Consider the following 25,387-nt stretch of genomic DNA (forward strand, 5'->3'; position numbering starts at 1 on the left):
AAAAACAAACAATCTCATTTTTGAACACAGATGAAAAAAAGCTTTAAAATATTGGCAAATGAAATTCAACAGTGCTTAAAGAATCAGGTATTGCGACCAGACAGCATTCATCCAAGAAATCAAAGGTGGTTCAACAACTGAAAATATACTAATGGGTAATTTATCATATTAACTGATTAAATGTGAAAAAACATCTTCTGAAAGGAAGCAGAAAAGCAAACCACAAATCTCAACACTCCTAATAAACACTCTTTGTAAGCTAGGAATATAAGTAAACATTCCTTACCAAGTAATCCACAGAAAATAACATATGATGAAAAAGTCCCTTCAAGTCAAGAACCAGATGCATGCTGTTACCACTACTTTTTAAAACATTATTCTGAAGGTTCTAGACAATGCAAGATGACAAGAAAAAGCAGTATAAGATTTCAAAAGGAAGAGACAAACCTCTTATTACTTGTAAATGCTATCTTTCTAAAAAAGCAAGAGAATCAAATAATCAACTATTAGAACTAGAGCATTTAGCAAGTTGGCTGGAATAAGGATCATTTGGAGAAAATAAAAGATTTATGATCTATCTGTAGTGTTTAAGTTTTTCCAAGAAGAACATATTTATATATTACATGTGTAATTAAAAGCCAATTTATTTTAAAAGAAAGAAAACGGGTTGGCTGGGAAAAGATCACTTAAGGCTATCTTGTTAGGAATTCCCTCTGCCGCTACTGGGACCCCAAAAGGGTTGAACTCTTCACACCTTCACTAGAAAAGGTAAAAAAGTTTCAAGGGCTGGGACCTAAAAATAGAAACAGTAAAGCCTTTGATATGTAAGCCCAGGGATCACAGTTTTGTGGGGTTTTTTTTTTTTTTAAGTCCAATTCAAATGGGACATCAAAATGTCAGCCCTGAACCAGACAAAAAGCCTACACTATGAAACGATTCAACTGCTGTTAATATAAAGACAAGGGGTTCATGTAAATTCTGACATCACCTATCAGCACCTGCCAGGTGGGCATGTGACCCTGCTCTGATGTCACCTTCTGCCAAGGCAAAAGCAATAATAGGAATGAAAATATCCCTTGAACGCAGTGCTCGGCACACAGGACTTTTTAACGTCTAACAGAAGCATGGTGATGACCTGTCAAGTACTTTTCTTGCACCAGAAATCCTAAAGTTCTTAAAGCTAAGCAGTACTTAAACCAAGGTAGCCTTGAATGTTTGCCTATAAAACATCACATTAAGGTATTTACTTTAAAAATAAAAACTGTGATAAAGTATTTGGATTTAAATCAGAGATCTACAAAGGCTTCTACCAAAAACCCAACTCCCAACACGACCACCCAGGGGGAGAATTGATTCCTAAATACTGTGGGGTAAGGAAATATCTGGTTCACCAGAAAATATTCCAACTAAGCCTCTTTGCCATTTAGGTACAAAAACTCCTGTTAAATAACTAACCAACATTACTTCTTGAAATATTCCTTTCAAAACCAGGTCTAAAAAAAAAAACCTAAAACCAAGCATCATAAGATCTACGCCTAAAAAAACAAAACTCCTCCAAGTTTCTTTGTTCTATATTGATTGAGTTTAAGAATTCTACTCCTGGGGCTTCCCTGGTGGCGCAGTGGTTAAGAATCCGCCTGCCAGTGCAGGGGACATGGGTTCAAGCCCTGGCCTGGGAAGATCCCACATGCCGCGGAGCAACTAAGCCCGTGCGCCACAACTACTGAGCCTGCGCTCTAGAGCCCATGAGCCACAACTACTGAGCCCACGTGCCACAACTACTGAGCCCGTGAGCCACAACTAGTGAAGCCCGTGTGCCTAGAGCCCGTGCTCCACAACAAGAGAAGCCACTACAATGAGAAGCCCGTGCACTGCAACGAAGAGTAGCCCCCGCTCACCGCAACTAGAGAAAGCCCGTGTGCAGCAATTAAGACCCAATGCAACCAAAAATAAATAAATTAATTAATTAAAAAAAAAAGAATTCTACTCCTTTCTGCCCCCAAAGGGCAGAGTAAGACAAGCACTCAAGAAACACCCTGCAATTAACCCTCCTAAGTAAAGGCTGAGAAGCCCCTCAAAGGGAATGCTGCCCAGTGCCCAGGCCCAGCTCACGTGGCCCCTCGAGACCAGGGCTGTTGGCACACTCAGTCCCTCCCCCAAGGGCAAACAGCTGCTTAATCAGTCACCTTCCAGTCTGGGGCCTTTCCAACTCCCAGACGCGGATCCAGTCACCAAAAGTCACAAATGCCACTCAAGCCCCTTTTCAAACTAAGAATGAATCCATCTGGGACATCTTAGGAGAAAGATGTGTTTAAAGGTCCACCCTCTATCTTGAAATGCCATCACGTCAGGGGTCCGAGTGACACTCTCGTCACTGCCTGCTGTTGGGCATGACTGTCCTAACAACGTTCTACTTAGCATCTGTTGTGGGAAAAGTGAGCTTCAAACAGGCCATCAAAAGCCTCCAGGTTCCTCTGTTCCTCCTCAGGGGAAAGGTGGCAGATGACACCAGCTCAGCAGCGCTCAACTAGGTCAGCAAAGTAAGTACTTACACCTGAAGAGTTTTCAACATCGTCGTTAGGGGGGAAATCAGCTGCTACCGCGTCCCTAGGCAGCAGCGTCTGCACCGGGGCCCTCTCTTCGCCCTGTGTCAGGAGAGTGGGCAGGAGGGTTCCGGACAGGGCTGAAGGCAGACACGCAAAGGACCCCACGAGACGGGATGCTCCGCTGAGGGCAGGCCCCCTTTCAGCACCCAGGGGACCCAGGCCTTCTTGGTAGCAGCTGGGAGGGGGGCAGCTGCTGCCCTCCTGCAGGCTCTCGGCTGGGGCCACGTGCCTTGGGGGCGTCTCCTCTCAAGGCCCCTGGGAAAGAAGTGAACTTTGAGGACACGAGGAGTGTCTGAGTCCTCTTCTCAACCAACTAGCTGCCTCACGGGCCCCATCATGCCTTGCTCTTACTCCGTAAGCCAAGGAAGAGGTGCCCCTCACATCACGCCTGGTATCAGGAAGCCCACCTCTACCAGTGCCTGAAAACCCAGGGCTCCAATGGGAATCATCCTCTGGCTGCCGCTGCTGTTCTAACTTTAAATGCATGAACAGCGGCCACAGGTGGGCCAGAGTGCTGCCCAGCAATCACTCTCTGTGTCCTTAACTCTAGTCCCCTTCTCCCCTGGACAGTTACTAGTTCTCTCCGCTCCTCAACCCCCATGTCTCCCCATCCTCACTCTCAGCTGAGCAAACAGAAACGCTCGGAACTCCCACCGACCTCCACCGCCACATCTACCCACCCACCTGTACCCGTGCCCACATCCTCTGCCTGCCTTCCAGTTACTCCGGGCCCACTTGCTCCTCCCTCCCAGTCATCAATTTTCACCAATTAGAGTGTGCTCAGCACCATCTAATACACTACGTGCTGTACTTGTCTGCTGTCTCCCTCACTAGAATGGAAGCTCCACGAGGGCAGAGATTCTCTCTGTCCTGCTTCCTGCTCTGTTCCCCGTACCTAGAATGGCACCTGGGACGTAGGAGGCACCCACTAAATGTTTCCCGTATGAATGAACAAATGATTGATTCCTTCCACTGATGCCCTAGAGCCTCCTTTGGCTGTGACCCTGGGGCTCAGGAGGACTCAGAACAGCACCCCAGCTCCCGAGTGCACACAGGCGCCCCGCTCACGGCTCTCGCAGCGCGGGCCCTCCCGGCCATCCCGGCACTCGCAGCAGTAGCTCCCGTTGTGCAGGACGCAGGTGCCCTCGCTCATGCACGGACTGGGTGTGCAGAGGTTAACTGGCCGCTTGGCTTCTGCAAGGGAGCACGTGCCAGCAGGCCCAGCCTGGGCTGGCCCCAAAGACCCCGCTCTAAGGAAGCCCAGTACAGAGGCGAGGCCACCAGAGCAGTCTTACACATCTCAGTGGCTCCATGGACCTTTGAGCCACAGGTTAGTTGGGCCCCATACTGCATGGCCGGTCAAAGACCCGACTTCCACCCAGCTTTCCTACACGTGTACAGAGACTCCCTCTCTCGGACGGGCCGTGCACACAGCAGTGCTTATTGTTATTATTATGGCCACATGCTTTTTAAAAAGTGGAAAGGATGTCACTGGCAAAAGGAAGGCTTGGAGTCAGGCTGTCCTGGCTGTGTCTGCTCCTACCAAGGTCAGTGCCAACCCGGGGTCCTATGGGTATCCTAATGACGTCTTCTTTTTAAGTGGGGTGCACACATTCTCAAGTTTGGGAAGAAGTGCCTGTGTTAAATTCTCTGCACCTTAAATGTCAAATGGGGACAGTTGTGCATGCCTCCTGCAGAGTTTCGTGTGAGTGTGGCACTTAGCATAAAGCCCGGCACGTGGAAAGCGCCCGGCAGTTGGGAGGAGTTGCTGTCCCTGTAATGATGTACATGAAGGCTCGGGCTGAGGTCCTCCCTTGGAGGCGGCCCCGAGGGTGTGGATCGCCCCCCACTCACCTCTGCATATCCACTCGATGAACGTGTCCTGGTGGTGCCTCAGGTCTGCGTAGGCTGCCACGTAGATCAAGGAGTCCCGGGGACCTGTGAGCCTCCGCAGTGCCTCCCTCAGGACGGGCCCCACGCCCATCACCAAGACAGAGACGCCGCTGTCCCTCAGCTTCTGGGCAGGGACGACCACGTCCTCTGCCCCCTCCCACCCGTGACCACCACCGCAGCCTTGGGGACACCAGGCTGGGCGCCCCTCCGGACCGTCATCACCTTGTCATAGATGTGCAGCAAGGCCGTGCCTGCCGAGCCCACCCCACCCAGGTAGGGGGCCTGGCTCCTGGCCCACAGCGCTGCAGCGCCGGGGGTCCAGCCCAAAGGCTGTCTGGACCCGGCTGCCATACACCACCAGGCCCATCTGTGTCACGTCAGGGCTCACGTCAAACCAGAGGGCACAGCTTCTCACGAAGCTCTGCATCTGGGCGAAGTCCTCGGGCCCCACAGAGGCCGAGGCATCCAACATGAAGACCAGGTCCAGCGACTGGGCCTGGCAGCCTGTAGAACAAGCAGAGTGGACCTCAGGGGGCAGCAAAGTGAGGACTGCGCTGGGGTGAGCGGAGCCCAGGTCAGCCGGTCTGCTGTCTGTCCACTGTAGTATCCGTCCTCCACCCTCTCCTAGAATGGCAGCAGGACACGTGAATGCTCAGCTAGACCACATTCCTAGCCTCCCTGGCAGCCGGGTGTGGCCACATGACAAGTTCTATATAATGGGTTGTGATTGCAAGAAATTGTGCAATTTCCAAGTTATGTCCTCAAAAGGAAGCTGCTTGCCTTCCACTTCCCCTCTGCCGTCTTCCTGCTGTCTGAGAAACAGCGACCCTGAAGTTAGAGGTGGAACCACAAGATAGCCAAGCCACCCTGCTGGGCGCCCTGGGCGCTCACCTCTGAACTGTTATGTGAGAGGAATAAACGTCCACTGTGCGTAAGCCATTGAGCTCTGGGGCCTCATCTATGCCATTACGGAGTGCCCTCCATGTGCCGTGCACTGTATACAAGCCACTAATTATACCATGTGGACAAAATTGCCAATGCCTGTCCTTGATCGGCTGACAAACATGAAACCAACAAAGAATTACAAACTATGTGAGCAGCCATGGAGGAAAGGAGCAGGGTGCTATGAGAGGGACCAGCAGGGGCGACATGGGTGGGTAAGGATGGGGTCAGGGCTCCTCTGAGGAGCGACATTTCAGCTAAAGACTGAAGATTGAGAACTCCTTATTAACAATAATAAATAACAATAATAAATAGCAATACCTACAATTCTGAGCGTACATTCTGAGCTTACTGTGTACTAGTGTGTATGTTGCTTGTCTTACTTAACCCTCACAAAAGCCCCTCTGGAGGTACGACTATTAGTCCAATTTTACTGACCAGTAAAGCGAGAAGTTACTCATCACAAGGCTAGCATATAGAAGAGTCGGGCTGTGCTTGCGGCCCCAAGTACAGGCCCTGGTTAAGTCGCTACCAAAGGGAGGAAGGGCCTGCCACTGGCCAGCCGGCCCCCGGGTCGGGCGAGGCTGGCCCGCAGCTGGCTTTGGTGCAGGGCTGGTCCTTACCTGGGCGCTGCTGGCTGCACAGCTTTCCTCGCAGCTTCGGGATTTGGCTGAACAGGTCCTGCGGGCCGGCATAGATCATGACGCGGGCCGGCATAGATCATGACGCGCTCCGGGCTGCCCGTGACCTCCTCCAGCGCCGCCCGCACGGCCTCGCTGCCCACGCCCAGCAGGAGCAGCTCCCGGGCCCTGGTGAAATGCGCCGGGCCGGCCATCTGGTCCTGAGAGCGTGCCTTGGTCATCAGGACCATGGCCCTGCGGGGCCGGTCCAGGCCCGTTCCAGCGGCGCTCCGCCGCCTGCCGCAGGGCCCGGCCTGTCAGGGTGGCGCCGCCACCGAAGGGCAGGTCGTCGAGGCTCCTGAACAGGTCAGCACGTCCCGGTACTCGCCCACGGGCACGGCCACGGCCAGCTCCGCGCCGTAGCGGGCCACGCCCATGCGCGCCCGGGAGTCCTCGCTCAGCGCCGCCGGCACGAACCGCTTCACGGAGGCCTTGGCCCACAGGAAGCCCTCCGGGGTGGCAGCCGCCGAGCTGGCCAGTGGGAAGAGCACGTCGGCTCTGCACTCCAGGCTCAGCTTCGGGGCTGCCAGGATCACAGCGGCCGTCACACTGTAGAGCACGCAGACCACTGTCCCACCCGGGACCCCCAGCCGCCACGTGGGGCCGGAGCCGCCTGCCTCCCAGGAGGTAGATGGGACACTGACACAGAGGCTAAAGGACCTAGTGACCAGTGCAGGTCACAGGGTTAGACACGGCCGGACACAGAGCTCCCTGGCTCCCACCACGTGTCTCCAGCTCACCACTTTTTCAAAAGAAAAATAGAATCTATAACTTTTTCCCATTATGGTTAGTGCTTCTTGTGTCCTGTTGGAGAAATCTTTGTCTACCCCAAGATCATGAAGATACGCTCCTATGTTTTCTTCCAGAAGCTTCACAACTTTGCCTTTTACATTTTTTTTTTTTTCAAATCTTTTGCTCAAAGATGTAGACACACTGGCCATTCTCAGTTTTGAACAATCTTTTGCTTCTTTTTTTTTTTTTTTAAATTAATTTATTTATTTATTTATTTTGGCTGTGTTGGGTCTTCGTTTCTGTGCGAGGGCTTTCTCTAGTTGCGGCAAGTGGGGGCCACTCTTCATCGCGGTGCGCGGGCCTCTCACTGTCGCGGCCTCTTTTGCTGCGGAGCCCAAGCTCCAAACGCGCAGGCTCAGTAATTGTGGCTCACGGGCCCAGTTGCTCCGCGGCATGTGGGATCTTCCCAGACCAGGGCTCGAACCCGTGTCCCCTGCATTGGCAGGCAGACTCTCAACCACTGCGCCACCAGGGAAGCCCTGCCTTTTACATTTAAATCTATGATCCATCTGGACTTGATTTTTTGTGTAGCTTGTGAGGTAAGGAGTCAACATATATATTTTTTTCCCATATAAGTCTCCAACTGACCCAGCACTACAGTTTTTAAAAAGTTACTATTTAACAAGTCCCGTCCTATGTGTCAAGCATTGTGCTAAGAATCTTATTTCAAACTCCCATAACCGTAGGGGGGTAAAGCCAGTTGTAATCTTCATTTCATAGTTTTAAAACCAAAAGGGGTTGAAGCTTCTCACTCCTCCTCTTCTTGGAAGAGGAGAGAAGAGACTCAGCCCAGAACCAGGGCCCAGTTCGGCCAGCTCCAGCCTGCAGCCGGGCTCCGCGATGCTCACAGATCAAGCAGCAGCCGTTCTAAAGCTAAGAAGCCAGGAGTTGTGTCCTACCCAGAGCGCCACCACCTGAGTTACTTCTTCATGGAACCCTCAGTGTATCATTTGAGACATCAGATCAGTGGTGTACTTGAAAAGCAGGTGGCCCTAACTCCAGGGCCAGTTCCTACCTAGTAGCTAAAAGGGTGGCAGGTGAGAAGCAGAAGCCCCGGCTCCACGGCTCCCCAACAGTCAGAGTCTGGGAAGTCCTGTGCACACGTACCGCAGTCAGCCTCCCCTCCAAAGGCCGGCGGGCAGAGGCAGTGGTACCTGTCCAGTCCTTCTGGAACACACGTGCCTCCATTCTGGCAGGGCTGCGAGTCACAGGGGCCTATCAGAGAGATGCCTGTTAACAGCCTGGCACATCAGCCCAGAGATGTGAAGGGGTTTGGCTACCCTGCCCCACGAGGGCCCACCCCTTCCTTTCCCCAGATGCACTAGGAAATTAGTCTCAACACCTGTAGCAAAGAGGAAAAGGAAAGCAAATGAGGTACGTAAGGCGGGGTTAGGGTGTAGGTGGTAACAGACACTCAATGGTGGGCTCAGTAAGGCCCTGTGTGAATTATAGGCTCACTTGGGGATCTGCCAATGGGATCTGGCTCCTGGCTCTGATACTGGGAACACGTGTTATGGACTGAATTTCTATCCCCCCACCTCCAAATTTATATGTAGGAGTCCAAACCCCCAATACCTTAAAAATGTTAATCTATTACTTGGTGGTCACATGATTGTAATTAAAGTATACACTTCTGGAAGGTAGGAATTATCGAGGGTAACTCTGGGCTCCTAGGCCAGCAGTTCTGTCAGTTGGAGTTTCATGCAAACAACTGAGGGCTCAATAATAGCACCAACAGTGGCCTTTAACTGAGCAGCTATTATGGGCCAGGTATTGTGCTAAGCGCTACACATGTATGATCTCACTTCACTGATACAACTGGATGAAGCAGGTACTGTGAACCGCCATGTCACAGATGAGGAAGCTGAAACTTGACGAACAGAAGTCACGTGCTGAAGGTCAGCTACTTGGAAAGTGGCAGAGCTGGGACTCAAACTCAGGTCACTCTGGTTGCAAAACCATAAGTCCTTGAGCTTTAATTTCTGAGCAGAAACAACCCCACTTTCAGTTCCTCCCATGTGTCAGAGACCAGCCAAGTTGTAACTTTAAAATAAGATGCCCGAAGGATCACCTAACCCCAGGCAGGAAGCACCATCCTGCCTGCACACAAAGCCTCTGGCTCTGCTTTCGAGGGACGGACTCCCGACCTCATCAGGAGTAGCATATCCACACAAGCACTGATGCCAAGACACTTCAGTGTGATTTCTGTGCTCCTGGGTCAGTGAGATGCACTAGACCCCGGGGTGAGGAGCAGTGAGGGCCCGTTGGGAAGCCAGGCTGCATGATCTTAATGGTGTTGAAAAGTCCTCCTGTTTGCTTGGGACTTTGTAGCTGATGAAGCACTTTGGTGGACATCACCTACTGAATCTTCCCTAGGATCCCTTGTATGGTACCCCCATCATCCAGAGCAGGGAAATGGGGAGTCCAGACATGGGGCAAACGTTACCCCATTTTACAGAGGAGGAAAGTGAGGCTCAGGTATCTCACCCTGAGTTTGGTGCTAGATGTGAGGCTTTCTGTCTGCACAGCTGGGGCTCAGTGCACGCCCTGCTCTGCCTCTTGTCAATGCAAGGGGCCCTGGTTAAGGAAGTAATTCCAAAGCCTTCACTCCCTTTCTCAGTGAAAATATACCACTGAGCAAGGGAGGCATGAGTATGGCATGAGCATGTTTCTCTGCCTCTGAAATGCCTGTCCCTCTGCCCTGGAGCTTGGTCCAACCCCACCCGCTGCCCCAGGAGTATACATGCCCCTTTGGGAGCCAGCCTAGTCCCAGGGCCAGAAAGAAGAGGAGAATCCAAGAGGCAGACTGTACCTGGGCGGGTGGTCCTGTAGCAGGTGGCAGGGTGGGTTAAGAACACTCTCTTCCAGCTACAACCCAAGGAAACAAATGGTAGAGATCAAAGGTTTAACAGGAGAGGGTATTTAAAACACTAAAAGCTGACACAAGATGCCAATGCAGAAGCAAGTCAAGAAAGACTTGGTTCTTTTTTTCTTCCTGATTCTACCCAACTTTTGTCTGCACATAGAGTAGGAAATGTTTCAAACTACTCAATTAAAAAAAAAAAAGATAATGGAAGCTGGCTATCATGTCAGAAATTAGAGATATCTGTGTTCAATACTCTGAACTACAGCAACAGCTTTCTATTATGAGTTACTTTCTGGGGCCAGCACAATGAGTGGGGGGTGGGAAATACTGGGATTAGGCAACTGGATTCTGGTTATGTGACCCCAGGCAAGTTACTTTCCTTCTCTGGTCTTCCATTCCCTCTTCTATATAGCAATTCTGTAGTTTTCAACTGTGTTCCTCAGAGCCTCAGTGGAGAGGGAAGGGGACTGTCCAGGGCTCCCCCAGTGCCCCAGCCCCACCTCCCCACCCCAAATGTGCTTTTCCTGGTCTGCATAACAAGTGTCCATACGAGGCTCCGAAGCTCAGGAGGATTTGCAAACCACTGGCTGGTCTCAATGACCTCTGAGGTCGGTTTGAGTGACAACCTTCTGTGACAACACAAGGGCCACCATTCCTGTGCTGGCTTCCATGCTCCAGCCGTCCCCATTGTTACTTCAAGTCCTCAGCTACTTGAAGAGACAGCAGTCTCCTCTTCCAGATGGGGAAATGGGTTCAAGGCTGAATTAACTTGCCCAAAGTCACACGGTTACCAGAACACAGCAGAGCTGGGATCCGAACTCCACCTCCCACTCCAAAGCCCATGCATCCTGCCCTCTGGGCCTCGCCCGCTGGCTCTCCTGAGTCTGTGGGGCAATGGGCCGACCACAGAGGAGGGGGTCCTTGTCCCTGGGGCAGAAAGCCCTCCTCTTGGCTGGCAGCAGCTCCACAGATGGCCTCATCTAAGGAGATTCTCCTGGGGCCATCGTGACAAAGTTCTCTAAAACTTGCCAAAGAGCATTTCTCCCGGTGAGATCCCACCCAGGGCTGCTCACCTCGGGGGCAGGCTAATTGGGCTCACCTCTAGGGCAGGGGCTTTCCTAAGGCAAAACATCCACTTGGGATAAAAGCCAAGTCAGACATTCACAGAAAGACAGACAAGATGAAAAGGCAGAGGGCTATGTACCAGATGAAGAAACAAGATAAAACCCCAGAAAAACAACTAAATTAAGTGGAGATAGGCAACCTTCCAGAAAAAGAATTCAGAATAATGATAGTGAAGATGATCCAGGACCTCGGAAAAAGAATGGAGGCAAAGATCGAGACGATGCAAGAAATGTTTAACAAAGACCTAGAAGAATTAAAGAACAAACAAACAGAGATGAACAATACAATAACTGAAATGAAAACTACACTAGAAGGAATCAATAGCAGAAGAACTGAGGCAGAAGAACGGATAAGTGACCTGGAAGACAGAATGGTGGAATTCACTGCTGCGGAACAGACTAAAGAAAAAAGAATGAAAAGAAATGAAGACAGCCTAAGAGACCTCTGGGACAACATTAAACGCAACAATATTTGCATTATAGGGGTCCCAGAAGGAGAAGAGAAAGAGAAAGGACCCGAGAAAATATTTGAAGAGATTATAGTCGAAAACTTCCTTAACATGGGAAAGGAAATAGCCACCCAAGTCCACGAAGCGCAGCGAGTCCCATACAGGATAAACCCAAGGAGAAACACGCTGAGACACATAGTAATCAAATTGGCAAAAAATAAGACAAAGAAAAATTATTGAAAGCAGCAAGGGAAAAATGACAAATAACATACATGGGAACTCCCATAAGGTTAACAGCTGATTTCTCAGCAGAAACTCTACAAGCCAGAAGGGAGTGGCATGATATACTTAAAGTGATGAAAGGGAAGATCCTACAACCAAGATTACTCTACCCAGCAAGGATCTCATTCAGATTTGATAGAGAAATCAAAAGCTTTACAGACAAGCAAAGGCTAAGAGAATTCAGCACCACCAAACCAGCTCTACAACAAATGCTAAAGGAACTTCTCTAAGTGGGAAACACAAGAGAAGAAAAGGACCTACAAAAACAAACCCAAAACAATTAAGAAAATGGTCATAGGAACATACATATTGATAATTACCTTAAACGTGAATGGATTAAATGCTCCAACCAAAAAAACACAGGCTTGCTGAATGGATACAAAAACAAGACCCATATATATGCTGTCTACAAGAGACCCACTTCAGACCTAGGGACACATACAGACTGAAAGTGAGGGTATGGAAAAAGATATTCCATGCAAAGGGAAATCAGAAGAAAGCTGGAGTAGCAATAATCATATCAGATAAAATAGACTTTAAAATAAAGAATGTTACAAGAGACAAGGAAGGACACTACATAATGATCAAGGGATCAATCCAAGAAGAAGATATAACAATTATAAATATATATGCACCCAACACAGGAGCACCTCAATACATAAGGCAACTGCTAACAGCTATAAAAGAGGAAATCGACAGTAACACAATAATAGTGGGGGACTTTAACACCTCACTTACACCAATGGACAGATCATCCAAAATGAAAATAAATAAGGAAACAGAAGCTTTAAATGACACAATAGACCAGATAGATTTGATATTTATAGGACATTCCATCCAAAAACAGCAGATTACACTTTCTTCTCAAGTGTGCACGGAACATTCTCCAGGATAGATCACATCTTGGGTCACAAATCAAGCCTCAGTAAATTTAAGAAAATTGAAATCATATCAAGCATCTTTTCTGACCACAACGCATGAGATTAGAAATGAATTACAAGGGGGCTTCCCTGGTGGCGCAGTGGTTGAGAATCTGCCTGCCAATGCAGGGGACACGGGCTCAAGCCCTGGTCTGGGAAGGTCCCACATGCCGCGGAGCAACTGGGCCCGTGAGCCACAATTACAGAGCCTGTGCATCTGGAGCCTGTGCTCCGCAACAAGAGAGACCGCGATAGTGAAAGGCCTGCGCACCGCAATGAAGAGTGGCCCCCGCTTGTCACAACTAGAGAAAGCCCTCGCACAGAAACGAAGACCCAACACAGCCATAAATAAATTAATTAATTAATAAAAAGAAATGAATTACAGGGAAAAAAACCGTAAAAAACACAAACACGTGGAGGCTAAACAATACGTTACTAAATAACCAAGAGATCACTGAAGAAATCAAAGATGAAATAAAAAAGTACCTAGAGATAAATGACAATGAAAACACAATGATCCAAAACCTATGGGATGCAGCAAAAGTAGTTCTAAGAGGGAAATTTATAGCTATACAAGCCTACCTCAAGAAACAAGAAAAATCTCAAGTAAACAATCTAACCTTACACCTAAAGGAACTAGAGAAAGAAGAACAAACAAAACCCAAAGTTAGCAGAAGGAAAGAAATCATAAAGATCAGAGCAGAAATAAATGAAATAGAAACAGAGAAAACAATAGCAAAGATCAAAAAAACTAAAAGCTGGTTCTTTGAGAAGATAAACAAAATTGATAAACCATTAGCCAGACTCATCAAGATAAAGAGGGAGAGGACTCAAATCAATAAAATCAGAAATGAAAAAGGAGAAGTTACAACAGACACCGCAGAAATACAAAGCATCCTAAGAGACTACTACATGCAACTCTATGCCAATAAAATGGACAACCTGGAAGAAATGGACAAATTCTTAGAAAAGTATAACCCTCCAAGACTGAACCAGGAAGAAATAGAAAATACAACAGACCAACCAATCACAAGTAATGAAATTGAAACTGTGATTAAAAATCTTCCAACAAACAAAAGTCCAGGACCAGATGGCTTCACAGGTGAATTCTATCAAACATTTAGAGAAGAGCTAACACCCATCCTTCTCAAACTCTTCCCAAAAATTGCAGAGGAAGGAACACTCCCAAACTCATTCTATGAGGCCACCATCACCCTGATACCAAAATCAGACAAAGATACTACAAAAAAAGAAAATTACAGACCAATATCACTGATGAATATAGATGCAAAAATCCTCAACAAAATACTAGCAAACAGAATCCAACAACACATTAAAAGGATCATACACCATGAGCAAGTGGGATTTATCCCAGGGATGCAAGGATTCTTCAATATATGCAAATCAATCAATGTGATACACCATATTAACAAATTGAAGAATAAAAACCATGTGATCATCTCAACAGATGCAGGAAAAGCTTTTGACAAAATTCAACACCCATTTATGATAAAAACTCTCCAGAAAGTGGGCATAGAGGGAACCTACCTCAACATAATAAAGGCCATATATGACAAACCCACAGCAAACATCATTCTCAATGGTGAAAAACTGAAACCATTTCCTCGAAGATCAGGAACGAGACAAGGGTGTCCACTCTCACCACTATTATTCAACATAGTTTTGGAAGTCCTAGCCACGGCAATCAAAGAAGAAAAAGAAATAAAAGGAATACAAATTGGAAAAGAAGAAGTAAAACTGTCACTGTTTGCAGATGACACATTACTATACATAGAGAATCCTAAAGATGCCACCAGAAAACTACTAGAGCTAATCAATGAATTTGGTAAAGTTGCAGGATACAAAATTAATGCACAGAAATCTCTTGCATTCCTATACACTAATGATGAAAAATCTGAAAGAGAAATTATGGAAACACTCCCATTTACCATTGCAACAAAAAGAATAAAATATCTAGGAATAAACCTACCTAGGGAGACAAAAGACCTGTATGCAGAAAACTATAAGACACTGATGAAAGAAATTAAAGATGATACCAACAGATGGAGAGATATACCATGTTCTTGGATTGGAAGAAGCAATATTGTGAAAATGACTATACTACCCAAAGCAATCTACAGATTCAATGCAATCCCTATCAAGTTACCAATGGCATTTTTTACGGAACTAGAACAAATCACCTTAACATCTGTATGGAGACACAAAAGACCCCAAATAGCCAAAGCAGTCTTGAGGGAAAAAAATGGAGCTGGAGGAATCAGACTCCCTGACTTCAGACTATACTACAAAGCTACAGTAATCAAGACAATATGGTACTGGCACAAAAACAGAAATACAGATCAATGGAACAGGATAGAAAGCCCAGAGATAAACCCACGCACCTATGGTCAACTAATCTATGACAAAGGAGGCAAAGATATACAATGGAGAAAAGACAGTGTCTTCAATAAGTGGTGCTGGGAAAACTGGACAGCTACATGTAAAAGAATGAAATTAGAACACTCCCTAACACCATACACAAAAATAAACTCAAAATGGATTAGAGACCTAAATGTAAGACTGGACACTATAAAACTCTTAGAGGAAAACATAGGAAGAACACTCCTTGACATAAATCACAGCAAGATCTTTTTTGATCCACCTCCTAGAGTAATGGAAATAAAAACAAAAATAAACAAATAGGACCTAATGAAACTTCAAAGCTTTTGCACAGGAAAGGAAACCATAAACAAGACAAAAAGACAACCCTCAGAATGGGAGAAAATATTTGCAAACGAATCAACGGACAAAGGATTAATCTCCAAAATATATAAACAGCTCATGCAGCTCAATATTAAAGAAACAAACAACCCAATCCAAAAATGGGCAGAAGACCTAAATAGACATTTCTCCAAAGAAGACATACAGATGGCCAAGAAGCATATGAAAAGCTGCTCAACATCACTAATTATTAGAGAAATGCAAATCAAAACTACAATGAGGTATCACCTCACACCAGTTAGAATGGGCATCATCAGAAAATCTACAAACAACAAATGCTGGAGAGGGTGTGGAGAAAAGGGAACCCTCTTGCACTGTTGGTGGGAATGTAAATTGATATAGCCACTATGGAGAACAGCATGGAGGTTCCTTAAAAAACTAAAAATAGAATTACCATATGACCCAGCAATCCCATTACTGGGCATATACCCTGAGAAAACCATAATTCAAAAAGACACATGCACCCCAATGTTCACTGCAGCACTATTTACAATAGCCAGGTCATGGAAGCAACCTAAATGCCCATCGACAGACGAATGGATAAAGAAGTTGTGGTACATATATACAATGGAATATTACTCAGCCATAAAAAGGAACGAAATTGAGTCATTTGTTGAGACGTGGATGGACCTAGAGACTGTCATACAGAGTGAAGTACGTCAGAAAGAGGAAAACAAATATCGTATATTAATGCATGTATGTGGAACCTAGAAAAATGGTACAGATGAACCGGTTTGCAGGGCAGAAGTTGAGACACAGACGTAGAGAACAAACGTATGGACACCAAGGGGGGAAAACCGCGGTGGGGTGGGGATGATGGTGTGCTGAATTGGGCGATTGGGATTGACATGTATACACTGATGTGTATAAAATTGATGACTAATAACCTGCAGTATAAAAAAACAAACAAGCAAAAAACCAACTAATACTAAACTTTCTTTGGGTTATTTGTATGGAAATATGTTAATATAAATGTTTCAGACATTACATGAAATTTCTAAAAATCTTATATGTTCTGGTATAATGTTATGTCATAATTCTAGTTATTACTTTAAAATGTATATCTCAGAAATAACTAAATTTCCTTGTCAATTGCATTATTATGAACTTTCATCAAATCTTTAACTGTGGTCATTTTTAAGTCTTTTGTCATTTACAGACAGGTCTGGGTGTACTCTGATGCTTTTGCACACATGTTCCTATAAAAGGGTTTCATCTTCAAGGAATTCATGGAAAAGACTCTGACAAGTACAGGTTTCTGGTAACTGACTATACTGCTGAACTGAATGAATAAGCATTTTCAGAACTCTAACGGAAAACTGATGAATTCATAAAAGTGCTAACAAAAGAGCAAGATGAAAAAAAAAATTAATTACATGGGACTGAGTGAACTGATGAGGATTATTATAATTTTTGTGATTTTCTGTTTGACTTAAAAAAAAAAAAAACCCCACAAGGACTCAAAGGCAAAAAACATACAAATCAATTTTCACTGCAAAGTAAAGGACCTGTTACAGTGGAGGATTACTGGACTGAATGTCAATATTATGACATAGTATGAGTGTGTTTCATGTTTGGTAATTGCAATCATTGTTGCTTTTGTTGCGGTCATCCATTTACAATGCTTGGTGTCAGTTTATTTATCTCTTGTAAAAATAAAATACAGTGTGTGTGTGTGGAAAAAAAAAAAAAGCCAAGTCAACTACGAACTCAAGGGGTTGCTGAAATCAAAACTGTGCCAAGCTGCCAGCTCATTAAAGAGAACTCTTCTCCCCCTCCATGTCTACTCCTCGTGACCTCATAAAACCACACGTCCTAGCCCAGAAAGCTCCACAGGCCCTGCCCTCCCTACCCAGGCCTACAGGAGCCAGCGTTGTTGAGCAGACACTATCCACAGGGCTTCGCCTGGGCCTGTACTCAGCTAGTCCCCCACCTCCTTCAGCCAGGTCCCTGCCCACTCTAATTAAAACTGCAACCCTACCCTCTACTTACCCCACCCTGTCCCACCCCACATCCTTTCCCCTATTGCACTTACCACCACCTAATAGTTCATTTAGGTATTCACTTTGTTCATTGCTGCCTCTTGCTATGAGAGCAGATTTGTTTCCGAGACGCTCAGGCTGATTCCCCAGGACCTGGGGCAGTGCTGGGAACTTCGGAGAGCCTCCGTGAGCATTTCTTGAATGAGGGGATTGATGAAAAGCCTACTATATGCATTATTCTAGGAGCCTGCAATGTCACTGCATTCTACGAATTAACTCGCTGCGTGCTCCTGACAATCCTCTGGGGGCAGGTCCTGTTATCACCCCCTTGCCGAATGTGGAAACAGACAGCGGGAGGTTCCCAGCTCACTAGTGGTGATGCCCCCAGAGTCTGAGCACATAGCCATGAAGTGTACTCTACCCACCAGCCTCTCCCAGGGCTCCCGGCTCTGGATGCCTCTGCCCACTGCTACCCGGTTCCCACATCTTTCGAGACTGCTCAAGCAACCCCTCCTCCATGACGTGTGGGGAGGACAGGCCCCATCCCAGCACTTGGGAGGCTCTCTCTGGACCACAAGCTTCTTGGGGCCGCGACTGTGCCTGCCTCCTCGCTGGACCCTGCCTGGCTCAGAGTGAGGACTTAAACATGTTCACCAGGGAATGAAGAACTACCTCCTTTCACTCGGAAGTGCAGGTTCAGAAGAGAGCCTCTAGTGGCCTCTGACACGGCACGAGGCCCCACTTCCTCTGATCCACGTGGGGGGCACCGCCCTTCCCTGCCGAGATGGCGTTTGGACACTGCAGCGACCCAACACGGCCCTCACGGCTTCTCAGCCGCTCCATCTCACTGCTGTGCGCGCGCTCTGATCTCATCGCTGAGGCCAGGCCAAGGGGCCAAGGCGCAGCTGGTTCAAACGCTACCCTGGCCCTCCAGAAAGGACTAGAGGGCGAGATCATGAGCTGCTGACCAGGTGCCATACTGGAGGTGGTCCGGATAAAGGGGGACGATCTGGGGGTCTGCGGGGCAGTGGCTGAGAGACGGGCGGCGGGTGCTCTTGAATGCCTGAGCTCCGGTCCTGAAGAATCCAGCATTCTCCACGGCCTCCACAACCGGAATTCATCTAAGCATCTTAAGCCTCTTGCCTTGCTCAGCCCCCATACATATGGAAACTGGTGATCAGAGGGACCAAATTAGCAGCCCACTATTCCAAGCCCAGACCACTGCCCTGTCAGACCAGCTTTTGACTGATTTACCAGCCTTCAGAATGGCTGTGACTCAGGCCCTGGGCTCCTGGGCAGTGTGTCTAAAAGACTCTGACACTGAGTAGCTGTGCCTCTGCCTGGGTCCCCGGAGCTCTGTCCCTGCCTCCCTGCCAGGTCTCCTCCGATCCCTGTCACACACTCCACAGCCAAGGCCGTTGGCTGCAGCCCATGAGCCGTTCTCCCTGCAGCCCATGAGCACTCGGCCCTCCCCGCCCAGGCCCTGCCCGCAGGCTCTGACCCCACACCTTGTGGACAAACCTGGAAAAGGGACAGAGCACAGCCAGCACGGCCTTGGTCCCCCGAGATCCCCTCCAGCACGGGGCCAGGCCGGCAAGCTGCCTGACCATCTCCAGCGTCCTGCGCTCACAGGGCTGAAGCTGGACCTTGCAGTCTGTCTGTGTCCACCGTGCATACCCGAGGCAGGGAAGACAGGGTTACACCTCCTTCCTCCGCCCGTGGGCCCACCACCCTCAGCCTGGCTCTTTCCCGGCAGAGTACACGGGGGAGGCGCAGCCGGTCTCCGAGCACCTCCTCTGCACAAGCCCCGCCCCACACCACTCTTCCATCCTATGCACACGTGCACCTTTTTTACAACGTACTTCAGTCTAGCTCCTGGATGGAGGCCGACGAAGATGACAGGGAATACGGGGATCTCACCCCCAGATGAGGCCTCCCTGTGCCGACAGCAGGGGAGGGGACCCCACCGGATCTGAGCCTCTCTACCCCGTGCGACAAGTTCGGAATTCCCAGCCTGGAACCCCACAGGGCCTGACACAGGGCGGTAGAACAGAGCAGAGTGCCCCAGGGCCGAGGCTGCTGGGCTCCATTCCTCTCCCCTCCCTCTCAGGGGGACCTCCCGAGTCCTGACCTCCGGCCTTGGGGAACCCTCCTCACCCCCAGCCCGCTTCCATACAGGCGAGGCCACTCCTTTCCACACGGAAAGGCCTTACTCACCCGGAGAGGCAATGGTGCATGTGGCAGAGCCGCTGAGGGTGCTGGAGAGGCCGTGGGCGGCGTCCCCCACCTGCTCGGCCATCAGCACGTGCTGCCCCCTTGGCTCGCTGGCCAGCGTGCACGGCTCCGCCCACCTGTGTCCCGAGCCCCCGGCCGAGAAGTTACAACGGCTCATCGCCCCGCACTCACCCCCCTCCTATCCACCCGTCTCCTAGACGCTGGGCTCCTTGTGGACAGCCCCACCACCCACTGACGCAGGAGCCACAGAGCTGCAACCTCATCCACCTAGGACACAGGTAAGGTCTAGAAGTGAAGCACAGAAGGACCTCGAGGATGCTCAGCCATGGGTCATAACGTGCACACGCTGCAGTCCACGAACTTCCTCAGAGGAGAGCCTCACACTCAGACCGTCGGCTCTTATTTGAGACAGGGTCCTAACAGATTTAGTCGTCTGGTTTTGCAACCCATAGCTGATGAGAAAAATTTAACCAGAGGGCTTCCCTGGGGGCACAGTGGTTAAGAATCCGCCTGCCAATGCAGGGGACACGGGTTTGAGCCCTGGTCCGGGAGGATCCCACATGCCGCAGAGCAACTAAGCCCGTGCGCCACAACTACTGAGCCCAAGTGCCACAACTACTGAAGCCTGCGCGCCTAGAGCCCGTGCTCTGCAACCAGAGAAGCCACCGCAATGAGAAGCCCGCGCAACACAACGAAGAGTAGCCCCTGCTCACTGCAACTAGAGAAAAGCCCGCACGCGGCAACGAAGACCCAACACAGCCAAAAATTAAAAAAAAAAATTTAACTAGAAAGGAAATGAAGGAAAGTGGTTCTAGGTGACAGCAGGAGAAGAACAAACAGGGACAGCTAGTAATAGAAAAAAAAAATCCTGAAGAATTATAAACAGTGGCAATAAGAACTCAAAGGCCAGCAACATGAGGCCGTGTAGAGGCAGGAGCTGGCATAGTTCGACAACCAGAGGGCACTGTTAGTGTCCAGAACAGAAATGATGTGGGGGATGATGACGGTAGGGCATGAAGAAAGTGTTAAATGATGCTGAGAAACCTGTTTTTAAGAAGACAAGGCAGTCAGTGACACATTTAGAATCCTGCCTATCAAAAATTCATCAAAATAGACCACGGCTTGGCAATACAGCAAAACCTTCATGTATCTCTAAACCTCCTCATGTCAAGCTCCGCATTCTCCTCTGAAGCCACAGAAACCAGACACTTTGCCCAGCACCTAGGACAGCGCCTGGCACACAGAGGGGCTTCTCAGTTCCGGACTCACATTAGCATTGAGTGGGCAGCTCTGCCGGGCCGCACCCTTCACTCTCCCGGGCCGCACCCTTCGCTCTCCCGGCCCCCAAACAGACCTTCTTAAAAGCTCCCTGGGTAATTCAGATGCTCAGCCAGAGTTGAGAACCATCAGAGAAGGGGCTCAATATACACTAAAAGGGGGAAAGAGTTTGAACAGGCAACAGTCTTTAATCTCACACTGCAGTGGTTCTCAGACTTTGGTGGCATCAGAATCACTGAGGGGCCAGAAAAACCACAGATTGAGGCTCCTTGCCCCAGAGTTTTGGATTCAGTGCAGCGGGGCCTGAGTGTGTGCATTTCTAGCAAGCTCCCAGGTGATGCTGACACTGCTGGTCCAAGGAACACACCTGGAGAACCACTGGTCAACAGTGAGCTGGCCTCTTACTAGGAGTGGAGAGGGGTCAGGCAGGTCTGGAAGTCCAACAGGCTTTCTCAGCGGCTTCCTGTGTCTGCAGCTCAGGCCTTCATATCTGAGCCGTGCCCCCTCTTCTGAGCAATGGCTTCTTGATTTCCCTACACTAGGGATGCTCAAAGTATGGTCTGTGGGCCAGTGAAGAGCCCCAAACTGTTTCACCCTGATTCAGAATCCGATAAGTATAGACACCAAGCATTTAGAAACTAATCGTACAGCAACTTGACAGAGTCATTTTATGTCTGTTGGGTCAAATAATAAATATCTGAGTTTCTATTTTGTTTTTATTTCATCTTTCTAGTAACTCATTTTTATTGTATTTTTTTAAAAAAGTATCAGTTCATGATGGATTAGAAAAAAAACCAAACTGGACCTTCACCACAGATAGTTTCAGAAGCGCTACTCCAGCCAGCAGCCGGAGAAGAAAGCCCCAGAATGGGCCAGTATTTCCACCCATGGGAGATTCTATCCTCAGTGACAAACCTTTGGGCAAATACTACGTGCAAGGGCTTCCCTGGTGGTGCAGTGGTTGAGAATCTGCCTGCCAATGCAGGGGACACGGGTTTGAGCCCTGGTCTGGGAAGATCCCACATGCCGCGGAGCAACTAGGCCCGTGAGCCACAACTACTGAGCCTGCGCGTCTGGAGCCTGTGCTCCACAACAAGAGAGGCCGCGACAGTGAGAGGCCCACACACTGCGATGAAGAGTGGCCCCCACTCGCCGCAACTAGAGAAAGCCCTCGCACAGAAACGAAGACCCAACACAGCCAAAAATAAATAAATAAATAAAATAAAAATAATTATTAAAAAAAAAATACTACGTGCAAGGCACTCTATTCGGCCCTATGCGGGGATGAGGGTGGGCAGGGAGCCATGAAGTAACGCCCACTCTCCTCTCTCAAGGGGTTTATATTCCATATATCTGAGGACACAGAAAGAGCCAGCCATAAGGCAGCTTGTGTTTAATACCAACTTATTGGCAATGATGACAACAATGATGGTGGTGGTAGCTGTCATCATTGTCACCAGGACACAGCACAATCGGGGCAGCCCCATGGCACCTGCAACCTCTATCTTCTATCTTCTTCCTCTTTCTGCACTTGCTGGTCCACTCGGCACTCAGCTCCAGGTGGTCTTATTTAGGCTTTAAATACCATCCTCAGTTTCAATCTCGATGCCTGTCCTTTCTCCTATGCTCCAGACTCTCATACCCAACTCTCTACTCAGCTTCTCTACTTAGATGGCTAATACGCATCTCAAACTTGACTTGTCTGAAACAGAATTCAATTCCCTTTGTTCCTTTCCCAGTCTTTCTCATTTCAGTAAATAGCACCACCATTCACACTGGAGCTCAGGCCAAAATCTTTGATTGTTCTCTCACACACCCACGTCCAATACACCAGTCACTCCATTGCTCTGCCTTCCAAACACATCCTAAATCCAACCACGCCTCAGCGGGGTCACAGCTGCTTCCCTACTGCAAACCATCATTATCTTGCATGTGAGCTGCTCCAAAGGCCTCCTAACTAGATTCCCCACTGCCCCTATTATTGCTTTGCCCTCTGCCTCACCCACCAGTCTATTCTCTACCTTGCAGTCAGTGTGATTTTCTAAAAATGTAAGCCAATTCATGTAATTTTCCTGCTCAAACCCCCCACCCCAAAGACTTCCCAGACTACTCATTACAAACTTTAGTCTCTACAATAACCCACAAAAGCTCTAGACCTAACTCCTGCCCACCTCTTCTACCTTATTTCTTATAATTCACCCCTTGCTTGCTGGGCTCCAGCCACTCCTGGCTGTCTCACTGTTTCTACCACACACCGAGCTAGCTACTGCCTCAGGGCCTTTGCACTTTCCATCTGCCTGCCTTGCCTGCTCTTTTCCCTGTTATTTGGAAGGCTTGTTCCTCACTCAAGTTTCTGCTCAAAAACCAACTCTTCAAAGGAGCCTTGCCAGACCCCCTATCTAAAATAGCTGTCCTCTCTATTCCCATCACTCTGTAACCTCTTCCTTACTTTATTTTTCTCCTTTGAATTTTATTTCCACCTGAAACTGTTACTTATTTATTCACTCACTTTTTTTTTTTTTTTTTTTTTTTAATCTAGTTCCTTTCCTAGAACAGAAGCTCCATCAGGGCAGGGACTTTGTATTGTTGTCTGTGCATCCTGAGAACCTAGAATAGTGTCTGGCACGAGGAAGACAACCTATATTTATTGATTGAGAGAATAAATAATGTACAGTTGGTCCTCTATATCTGTGGGTTCCACATCCATGGATATGGGTGGCCAACTAAGGGACTTAAGCATCCATGGGTTTTGGTATCCACAGGGGTCCTAGAACCAACCCCCTGCAGATACCAAGGAACAACTATACTAAAATTAATAAAGAGATTTCTATGTATAGGCACAGTGCCCAGACCAGAGTCATTTCACTTGATACCCACAAATGACAACAGCCCCATTGAGGTCGCCTCCATTTTCAGGGTTGAGAGCATTGAGGAACTGTGCCCCCCCTCTCCTCTAGGAAGGCATATTCCTGCATCTGGCTCCTGACTCCTGTTTACCCCGAGGGACCCCTGACCCACGCTGTGCAGTTGGATGAGTCCATGAATTTCCATTTCTGCCCAGATAAATTGGAGTCAAGTTTCTGACACTTGAAATCAAGTGTTCAGACTAAATTAAAGATGATGCAAACTCTCAGACTTCCAAAGACCTGGCGGTCCCCTTATGCCAGCAACAATACAGCAAAGTGAAGAAAAAACGGATCCAGGAAGGATCAGGATGGTTTTCCCAGCTCCCCTCTCTTCCCATGGCTGTGACGTCCCCAGGCTGACCCAGAGGGCTGACCCCGCGTGACCAAATCTCTTACCCTGGGAAGCAGACCCCCACAGCAAACACAGTGACGCCCCTTTGCTTCAGCTGCTTGGCTGGCAGGGCCACATGCCCTTGGGACCTCCCGTCGGTGACAATGATGAGGACCTGGGGCACAGAGGCATTTCTGCCCCCAGGGAATCCTTTACGCAGAACGTATTTCAGAGCAAGGCCCGTCTCTGTACGTCCTCCTCTGAGCTCACCCAGAAGGAAAAAAACAAAGAAGAAAGAGTCAGCGGTCCAGAGGTGAAGTTGGAATGAGAGCCTGAAACGATGGCCACCTTCTTCCAGCAGAGGCTCAAAGGGACAATTCCAGCATGAGATACGCACTCTCTCACCATCTAAACCACAAGAATGATGAAGAGAAATGAACTTTTCCCCTGGACTTAACACTCCCCCTACACATCTCTGTTGTGTTATGTAACAATGACATTCTTTGTGTATGTGTTTGCTGTCTCTCCCCATGGTGTCTCCGGGGCACAATTCTCCTCATTTGTCTAACACCCACCTCCCATCTCCCCCTCCCCATACCATTCCCTTCTTGTTACAGCTCAACATCTCCTTGGGGTGAGAAAGCAGATAAATGATCTTCATAAGAATTTATGAGCGTGAAGGACGGGGCTTTGATGCAAGGGTCTGATGAGGCCTCTCATCAGAGGCTTTGATGCAAGGGTCCACGATCACGCCTCTCTGTCCCACTTCCAAGTTCAGGGTTGGGCGCTGGAAAGGCTGAACCGTTTGACTACTTTCAGATCAGGGCAGGTTACGGTGGTCCCATCTCATCAGGATGCTAAGATTCTCTAATCCTCACAGCCTAGTTATAGGGACTGTCGACTGAGCTTGGAATCCCAGCGCAGAATCCCTACTAAAGCTCGCCATAGGAGGCTCGTGCAAACGTCCTCAGACGGGGGACTGCCAGCTCTGACTGTCAACTGGGCAGAAAATAATGACTCACTACAATAGATTTTGGGCAAAACCTTTCAGTGGATGGTAATAGATGAGGAATCCCCTGCTCAGAGACCAGTAATACTAACTTAATATTTACTGTGCACTTACCACATGCCAGGCACCACTGTGCTAAGTGTGTGTGTGTGTGTGTGTGTGTGTGTGTGTGTGTGTGTGTGTGTGTGTGTAAAGGTGCTTGGCTCATATAATTCTCACCACAGCTCTGAGACAGGGGAGTTCAGAGAAGAGAAGGGCCTTAGCTAAGGCGACACAGCTCATGGGTGGTGGAGGTAGGACTTGAACCCTCC

General features: G+C 48.4%; 1 protein-coding gene across 1 annotated transcript in view; it reads right to left on the reverse strand.

Annotated features, from left to right (window-relative positions):
* Positions 1–3,627: 3,627 nt before the first annotated feature.
* VWA2 (von Willebrand factor A domain containing 2) overlaps positions 3,628–25,387 on the reverse strand; it is a 44,119-nt gene continuing 22,359 nt past the window's right edge. Inside the window, 13 exon segments of the mRNA XM_061189664.1 lie at positions 3,628–3,800; positions 4,461–4,649; positions 4,652–4,809; positions 4,811–5,003; positions 6,065–6,149; positions 6,151–6,340; positions 6,342–6,432; positions 6,435–6,644; positions 8,021–8,128; positions 9,726–9,781; positions 18,839–18,971; positions 19,535–19,668; positions 24,133–24,327. Of these exon segments, the coding sequence (XP_061045647.1) occupies positions 3,628–3,800; positions 4,461–4,649; positions 4,652–4,809; positions 4,811–5,003; positions 6,065–6,149; positions 6,151–6,340; positions 6,342–6,432; positions 6,435–6,644; positions 8,021–8,128; positions 9,726–9,781; positions 18,839–18,971; positions 19,535–19,668; positions 24,133–24,327 (1,915 nt within the window).

Source organism: Eubalaena glacialis, chromosome 1 (genome assembly GCF_028564815.1).
Source record: "Eubalaena glacialis isolate mEubGla1 chromosome 1, mEubGla1.1.hap2.+ XY, whole genome shotgun sequence".
NCBI lineage: Eukaryota > Metazoa > Chordata > Mammalia > Artiodactyla > Balaenidae > Eubalaena > Eubalaena glacialis.